General features: G+C 40.9%; 1 protein-coding gene across 1 annotated transcript in view; it reads right to left on the bottom strand.

The window, feature by feature from the left end:
* Nucleotides 1–9,357, bottom strand: part of EIF2A (eukaryotic translation initiation factor 2A) — a 42,184-nt gene that overhangs the window by 14,796 nt on the left and 18,031 nt on the right. Inside the window, exons 6-10 of the mRNA XM_018565883.1 lie at nt 8,933–9,015; nt 8,460–8,533; nt 5,516–5,660; nt 4,351–4,467; nt 88–659 (exon numbers count right to left, since the gene is read on the bottom strand). Coding sequence (XP_018421385.1) covers nt 88–659; nt 4,351–4,467; nt 5,516–5,660; nt 8,460–8,533; nt 8,933–9,015 — 991 coding nt within the window. The remainder of the gene's footprint in view (nt 1–87; nt 660–4,350; nt 4,468–5,515; nt 5,661–8,459; nt 8,534–8,932; nt 9,016–9,357) is intronic.

The following is a 9,357-nucleotide window of genomic DNA, read 5'->3' as shown; positions in this document are numbered from 1 at the left end:
TTGGCTTTAAATTTGATCAGTGCCAGAGGAAAAGAAGCAAAGAACAAAATCCTGCAATAAGCTGTTCGGTGAACTGTTGATACCTACCAGCTTATAACTAGTGACCGGCTTGTTCCTCAGTGCTGGCGGCCTGTATGCTTGAGCTGGTTTGCTCTCCTCTGCTGGATTTTCTCCAGGTATGGGCTGATAAACGATGGGCTTTGCTGGAAACACTCCACCTGTAAATGGCTGCCAAGACACCTGCCACAGTTCTGTATTGTCAGGCACATCATATTTATGTAATATAGAACCAGTGTAGTGCCAGATCTTATAACCATTTCCAACTCGCAACCTCGGAGAACAAGTAGCAGTGACAATATGCTCCCCATTGGGGCACCAGGCGAAGTAGGTTGCATCGGAAGCTGTTGGCTTGGAAATAAGTTTGTAATTTTTGATGTCCCAAACTTCCATTTGACCTCTCAGGTTACCAAACCCGGCTAGCACCAATATGTGTCCTTGAGGGCTGTAGAAGGCAGCATTCCGAGGGCCAGTCCCAAAATCAAATATAGGATCGCATTTTAGGTTGAAAACGGTAGCTTTGGCTGGCATAAAACCATAAACAACACAAAATTCTGTAGAATTTTTGTTCCACACCACATCATAAATAGGACCATTTTTTGCTGGAAAGGAAACACAAAATAAAAAGGTAAAAAATTAGAGGACGGCCATTACCTGTTTTTAGAAATTGAAATCAGAATACCAATACTCCATGCAACATCAGTTTGACAATTCTGCTAATAACTAAATAAAATTATTTTTCTGTTTTGGATACCGTGGGCCCCTAAAGTATTTATTGTGGTGTGTCACCAGAACAAGAATAGAGTTCCAATGGAGACACCAGTGACAATTAAGAGAGGATTTCCCTTACTTTGCAGAAATTCTTTCTCACGTCATGCTGTATGTCCTAAACTGCAAAAATATGTGACAGGGGTAATCTCCAATTCTACCCAAAACTAAAATAATGTTCTTTAAGATATTCCTTAACCCCCTAGGGTGCATTGATTTATATCCTGATGGAGGTGTATGAACCTAAATCTTCATCAGCAGTTAAATGGCCTCTACTAAGCGCTTGCGCACACACACACGTAAGGGAGGAATGTACATTGAAGAGTGCACATCCATTTACATAGTGCATATATTGTGATCAAGCATCACAATATATGCACTACCAATGGCTGTAGTGAAGAGGAACCTGAACACACCATATCCGCAACTGTAACTGTTGATCACAGTAATTCACTTGATACATTAGTTTTATCTGAACATTGCTTTGTTATGAAGGCATACGTTACCTCCTGAAAGCAATTGTTACTGGCTCCAGCATTTCATTGCCTGACAGAGGGTGATTATAAACCACATACACAAGTAAAGCCTCCTGACCAGAATCACTTTAGTTATGAAAGCAACAGTTTAAAATAGTCATTAGGGGTTAACAGTAAGAAACAGAGTTGCCTTTCCAGTTTTAATCTGACACTTTGCTGCGCCAATGAAAGCTAAACAAAACAGGACCAGTATTTGGCAGTGAATCTAGTTTTTTTTAAATATGTTTTGACGATAATTTATTGCATATCTAAAATATCAAAATTATGCAGATAGTTCATTTAGGAAAAGAAACATATGTGCAGAATTAGGGTTGCACAGATACCAAGTACAGTACTCAGTACAAGTACGAGTACATGTACCGATACTTTTGAGCTACAAGACTACATGTTTTAATGTACGATTTTGTTTTTATAAATATAAATAAAAGGGATCCACAGATACCAGTTTTGCGAGTTCGAGTACTGGTACTTGCCGAGTAGTTACAAGTACGAGTAGTGATACATTTTTGTTTATTGTCATGTGACAGTTTTTCGAAAACAATATAGACTAATGATTTCAGGACAGTGGTGGAGCGCCAGAGCCAGGTCCCAGCTGCAACCGCTGAAACCCTGGTAGTTCTCATGAAAATGCCAAGTATCTGCACTGGTACTCGAAAAGTATCTGTGCATCCCTATACAGAATGAAACAAACAGACTACCAAAACAGTCTCTGATTATCTGCTAAAGTGCTCCACCTTGGTACTCCTATAAAATAAATAATACTTGCTGCCCTAAAATATATGTGTTTACTGGATCGGATTCCCTCCAGGTCCGAGCAGCCACTACTTTTCTGACACTTCCACTTATTTACTGCCTTTGAGGGCAGATTTTGTGTACAGAGCAGTCAATACCTGGCTGCTTAAGCAAAGGCAGTCCAACAGTGCCTCTGTCAGAGATAAAACCCTTCGCTTTGGGGAAGAAGTGAAAGTGCTGGAGAACTAGCAGACCATCACATTTGGAGAACGATTGCTCAAGTGAACAGGTTAAGCTGGCTATACACCTATAGATTTTCGATCGGGAATTTTCATTGCAGCCAAGAACCCTCCTTCGAGCTCAAACACCCCCTCCTGCACAGACCAATGTCGTTTTCGATAATCGTTCGTTAGCAATACTAACTGACCGAATTTCGTTGATCGACAGAATGGATTTTCGTTTGAGCATGTACACTGTTCTTGCTTCACCCATTGAGAAAATTCAGCCAGGAGTACAGTAAAAAAATCGTTGGGTGTCCCATCAACTGATTGATTATTGTTCGAAAAGACCATTCGTGGACGATTTCTGAACGATAATCGATAGGTGTATGGGCACCTTAAGTAAATTGTTATTCTTGTAAAATGGTTGAGCAAGCAGCACCAGCAGACAAAAGTAGGGTATACACAGGTAGATTTTTGCATGAACGTTGGAACGAAAAATAACTGTAGGAACATTCAGAAACTTGCCTATTGTCATTCAAAATGTAAATTTAACGTTTGCTTTTATTTCACATTTTATTTTGGAATGAATGCAGTTTCCGAAAGAAAACCACATTGACAGGTTTTTTTTAATCAAGAAAACTTTTCCAACACGCTCCTATTAAAATTTCCGGGAACATTGTAGTTTACGTGTGTGTCAATTCCACCGTACTAATCAGATAGATATTCAAATGAATGTTGCAAAGACATACTTTCGTAGGAAATTCACACCGTGTATACCCTACTTTAAACGTCTTTCTTTTTGTCTCTAGGTCTACCTAACAGAGAATTATGGGGTACACTTTTTGGCATTTTTAGTTTCCCAATGATACAGGAATACATTTTGCAATGTACTCCTGTAATCAAAAATACACCATAAGCTTACAATCTAGTGTAATATACTGTGGGCAGGGCTAAGCTTTGTGCTGAGAAGCAACTCCGACAATATTTTCGGGATCCTCCTCTCTTATTAAATGACAGCAGCTGGTAGGAGCTGCTGCACGTTCATGAGAACCTGTGGAGGTGCAGCAGCTCAGGGCACATCCTATCAAAGTTTATTCATGTCATGTTACTGGTCTACGAACACTTACACATCCCATCCATGCCACAGTTTGTCCTTCGCCCCCTCCACTCTCTCCTCCACACTGCCGACTCCAGACAATACACATAGCACATCAGCACTAAGATTATCAGTTCAGCTCAATCCTCTTCCCCCTCTCCTCCACTCTGCTGTCTTTATCTCGTCTTCTCCCTCTGCATGTCCCAAGACAACAGCGTGTTGTGGAGGGGGTGGGGACGGAGCTCAACTTACCTGCTGTCGCAAGTTGGAAAATGTCTGCAACCAATATGACAGATGTGTCTTACACTAGAACTGTATTGTTAGCGTCAGTCTAATCTTTATCTAAGTGGACAACAAAGCAGCCTATCCATATGCAGCATTAATGATTAGGATATGGGTTCAAAATAAAAATGAAGGCTGAACTTCATTGTCTCCCCTGCAATTCTGCATAACCAGCTGAGTGACCTATTTTTTGTTATATTTAACCAAAATAGTTTGGTCACCATCTTTCCCCACAGCTCGATGAAAGGAAAATGAAACAGCAGCATACTGCTTAGGTCACTTTGCTCCAACCTGCTGTGAGGAAGCTCCGAGTGTTGATTAGCACTGTACAGTAGAACCTTCTTGATGTGCTGGCTCTCCCTCTTCTGCAGTGAATGGGAACATTAGCATAAAATGTATATAGGTGTATAATTTAAAAATATTTTATGTAGACAAAAATATAACGGAACGGCTTTTTATTTTTTCCCTGGAGTTCAGCTTTACTAAGACAGTCCACTTCCAACTGTCATTTCTGAAGTGCGGAGCTGAAAATGAAAGGAGGACTGACTTTTCATACATAAGCATAACTGTTCGGTTATGTAGGAAGCCGGCAAGAACATACTTTTCTTGTTTCTTTCCACATTATAATTTTATACAGAATAAAGTTCATCACACTTACGTAACTGTACAACGGCACTTTCCCCATTGACTGCAATGTAGTGCAGCGTCTGCTCCCCATAGTAAGAGGCTCCAGTTTTGTCCACGTCAGTGCTGGCAGTGACTAGTACTGCACTGGCTGTTACATAAGAAACATAAAACAGAGTTTTAAGGTGAGACAAGGGGAAGTAATGGAGCTTAAATGACCAGAGGAAAAGATGAAGCATAGTTCAGTTTTATGACAACATTCATTTCTTGCCTTGTAAAGACCTTGTGGAATCATAATACAATGCTATCTGCAGAACAAGGACACAAGCTACAGCAATGCAGTAAATGGATTACATGGTAGACTAGGAACAGTATTGAGGCATTTTTAAATTGACTGCCCCGTAAACACTCACAATGACATGTTGCTGGAGGATATTGTACCCAAGAGATTTGATCACGACTGTAGTAAATAAAGTAAACCTGCCAGTTTATAAAACTACCTCCACTTCCATCATAAACTAATTGCAGTCACTCCAGTACCTACATGTACCTTCATTTCAATTCTCAGCACCTTGGATGCCCCAAAACCCAAGGAACTGAAATATGCAGATTTCCATGAACAACCAAGTTCCTGCCTTCCAACCCTGTAAATCGTCACTGGGGGACCCCTGCATTTATTAGGTAAGGCCATTTTACATATGGTTTACTTGCTATTTACTTACTTTACAACTATTAGAATGTTTTTTAACCACAATATTTTTCTCTCACTCCAGCACAGGGTTACTTTAGGTAATTCCCATTTTCACACCATCCTCTGCTTTATTCAACTGCCAGGATTGAAGAAAGTGCCAGCTTCTTCAGGTATGGGGCAGCATGGTGACTAGCCCAAGGCTGTGATCTGAAGGTGGGAAGAAAGCCCTCAACTCTGTGCAATCTCCAACTACAAGGACTGGAAATGTACACAGGGCAGCCTTTCCTTACTTTTGTTGGCTTAATGGGGCTGAGTATGTGTTGCTGTGGAGGGGAGCATTAAGGACCCGTTAATTTGCCATGCATGGGCAAAGCACAGGTTAGCTTTAGACTGATCACATTCATATGTACAGTATATCTACAAAAAAGCTACACATTCCCTTAAAAGAAAGTGCTCCAAGCACTCTTATTCAATGTATAAGATGCACTGTTTATTAGATAACAATTACCTTTTGAATTCCATAGCATGATCACCCGGTCTGCTTTGAAGAAACTCTTATTTGCTAGTGCAGAGTGCGGTCCGCTGAAGTTAGGGTATTGGTAAAGTCTTACAAATGATGGCGCTCCTTTGCTTCCAGGAACATACACTGCTACCTAGATAGGTTGCAAAAGATCAGCTGTGCTTATATTGTCAACACCAATGAAATATTGCACTTTAAATATTTTCATTAGAGAGTCAGCCTAGACTAATGAGAGTGCAGAGTGGTTGTGATTAAAGCGGAACTATACCTCTGCAGCTAATCCTAACCCTTGCTTTAGAAGATGCTGGGAACGACAAGGGTGGAGGATGATGGGATGGCTGCATTATCCAAAAGATATCCAAGCAAACATCAAAGTAACTACTGGCTGAAGTTCCTCTATATCCAGAATATAGTACCTTGATGGTCTCATAAAGAGCCTCTTTTTCGTTGAGAGGGGGAGACTCACTCCCCCCGCTGGATCCTAACATACCCTGTGCCCCTCTGCCTGTTTCCGCTTCTGTCCCTACTGCATCCTACTGGTTCTTGTTCTCATAAATGTTCTCCGCATGTGGCTATGTTGTCTTGTCTGACCGTCTACAGTCTAGAATTACGCTGGAACTTAATGATTGAAGATGAACCTCTTTTCCCATTGTGCACCACCAACAACCTTAGTCCTAACTTCCTGTTTTGTCCTTGACCGGACTCTCCCTGCTACCTCACAGTGGCCAGCAATTGCATAACGCCCTAGGGCAACCTCGCTCTTAATAGACAGCTTATACTGACTGCACTTAGCTCTGAAGCACCGTACGTCTCACTCGTTGGGATGTGATACTGCCACTGTGATCTCCCTTTTCCATTATGTATTTGTCTGTCTATATGCTGCCTCCAGACCCGTTAAATGTACTCTTACAATACTCAGGATTCTTTTTCTACTTGAGGGATGGCTAGGCCCAACCTAGTTTACTATTTGAAGAAGCTGTATAATAGATGACGTGTCTGTTGTGAACCTATGGGTTTTATGTGATTATCTGTGTTATGAAAACTTTAAAATAAAGAATTTAAAAAAAATCATCAAAAGTAACAGCACAGCTTCGAGGATCTATTTCCTTGAGTTTTTTTAACCCAGTAAATGGCAATCCATTCTTTTTGCAATGGATTGGGAAATACACAGTTAGAATCCTGGAACTGTGCTTTATTCCCCCATTTGTTGAAATACGAGAGCATTAAGCTGACTGGTTGCTACAGTAGACCAGTTCCCCATCCAAACTCAACCACACAGTCCACGGTCTTTTAGGTTACTGCAGGATTATGTAAACAAAAGTTTCAAAAAGGAGAATTTGCTTTAAAAGCCCTTGCAGCTCAGTTTAGAGTTAACAGTGAATGATGGTCCTAGAATTATAACTCTTACTAAAGCATGCACAGCAATACCCAATACGAGTGGCAAAATGAGGGTTTTCATACGCCTACATACCTGACGTGCGTGTTTGTATGTGCAGCAACGTTGGGGTGGAGGCTTTTACATTTTTGGGTTGCATTTTTTTTTTTAAACTTAAAGTTTTTTTTCTTTTTTTCTTTTAAAAAACCAGGAAGTACAGGTAACCTCGAGGTGGGGAAGGTTGTCGTTACATACACTGTAGAAGTGTATCAGTCACCCAAATCACTTCTATTAGCTACGGCAGCCAAGAGCTTGTGTACATGCTGGTGCTGACACAGATGTAGGACTTACTTCTGTGGCAATGAAATATTATTATATTTCTGGCTCCCCTTCTGTGCAAACTGCAGGTCTTATGTTTCTGCTTCTTGGTTACATGAGGCCTACGGAAAAGGCTTCTGAATGGCTGAAATCAGCAGAAATCGCTTAACCAAATGATTGGAACTTGACGCATGTGATTAGCACTGTAGGGAACCCAGAGCAACATTCTCTCTCTGGAAAAGATATTTCAGCCCTTCATCCATCCCAGCAAGACTGCTAGGGATATCCTGTTAAAGAACTAAGGAGGAGAACTTTTTTGCCCATAGTTCTTCTCAGGGTCACAGGAGGACATATACTGTGGATCACGATAGTGCTGTCGGGATCCACTCAGCTGGCTGATTGACAGCGGGCTCCGCCTCTGTAGAGGCAGAGCCAGCTGTGTCCGCCCCCTTCCCCATCCATTCCTCCAGTCAGTGCTGGAGAAACAGAGAGGGGAGGGGGGAATCCCTGCAGGGAGCAGTGACTGACAGTCACCACTCTGCAGAGAGAGGATCGGGAAGTCAACGATCGGCGGTGTGTTTGCTGACTTTCCGATCAACAGTGCCGACCTGCGACAGCTTCTTTGTCACAGGTCGGCTTGAATTATGGGGATGAGTGAGTTCACTCACCCCATAACTCTCCTTTAAGCCCTCATTCAGGGAGTATGCGGCCGTACTCTTACCCAAGCTGCACATCTGTGCCGATGTCCGTACTCGTACGCAAACAGGATGGATCCTGTCTGCGTCCGAGCACAGACACCCTCACGGATGTGCACTTCGGGTGAACATATGTCAGCGTACTCCCATAGAGAACAGGCTGCTGCGTACAATCACATGCAGCACCTGTCCTTCCCCGGAGCAGCCCGATACGGCCGTGCACGCCGCACGGATCTGTATGGGCCAGCTCTTAGCAGTGTGAATGAAGCCTTAGGATAGTTTTGTTGACACCTAAGTACTTGTTCACTTTAATAATAATCAGAGGTTCAGTGACCAGACTGAAAGGCTAGAAATGGAGTGATAGGGGGTAAGCATTATCAGACATACACATTCTACTTTTATAAGTAGTAGGTTTTCAAGTCTTATTATACTTAACAAGGCAGATCTTTATAACTACACAGTGAACACAACTTTATTTACTGAAACAAACTGCCTCTACCTTTTGATTAACCATTAGCCATGAAATAACATGGTGATACTCTACCTTGCAAGGATGATCTCCAGGTGACAATTCAAAATCGCTTACTTTCTGTAAGTGTAGTTTATTTGCAATGGTATCTGGCAAGAAAAAACAATATTATCTTCTACTTAACTGTGAAAGTCTAAAAACAATGAAATATATACACATTCATTGCTGTCAACGTAGCACTTAAAAAAACTAAAAAGTTTAGAATTCAACTATCGTTTCTGCTAGACAAGAGTGTTTAATTAACAATCTACTTTACATATTTAGGTGATCTATATGCCGCAGAATGAAAGTTCCGACATTATACCCAACATTTGTGATTAGTTATGTAGGTGTATCGCAAATATCAGATGTGTAACAATCAGAGAAAGGACCTGTATCACTTGTGAAATGCATCTCACATTTTGGGTAAATCTGGTTTTCTGTACTCATTTTAGGTTGTGAGAATTTGAACAGTTGGTATTCTTTTCATATTCTGTTAATTATCGTACCAAAATTGTTGTCTTCAAAGAAGTGCACTTCATTGCTTACATTCCTGGCACATATCTTCTCATCTTCAGACCAGCAAGGAGACCTAAAGGAAACAAAGTCGTTTTTTTGTTGTTAAATAAACAATCTACATTGAAACTGTGAATTAAAATATAATAAAATACACAAGTACAGATGAGGCAGAACAACATAAAAAAGTAAAGGATACAATACCTAAATATAATAATAAATACTATCAGGGTTATTTACAAAAGGGTGAAGTTTGGAGAAGTGAACAATCTAGGACAACATAGTTGATCTGGAAAGTGAGCTGAACCTTGGAGAATTTTTCCAGTTGAGCTATGCTGTCCTGGATTGTTTACTTCTGCTTTCTCCAAACTCTTCACCCTTTTGTGAATAGACCTGTATTTGTGTATAATATAATATA

This window comes from Nanorana parkeri, unplaced genomic scaffold (assembly GCF_000935625.1).
Source record: "Nanorana parkeri isolate BGI_ZX_2015 unplaced genomic scaffold, ASM93562v1 scaffold898, whole genome shotgun sequence".
Lineage (NCBI taxonomy): Eukaryota > Metazoa > Chordata > Amphibia > Anura > Dicroglossidae > Nanorana > Nanorana parkeri.
This window is presented reverse-complemented; position numbering and strand designations above follow the sequence as displayed.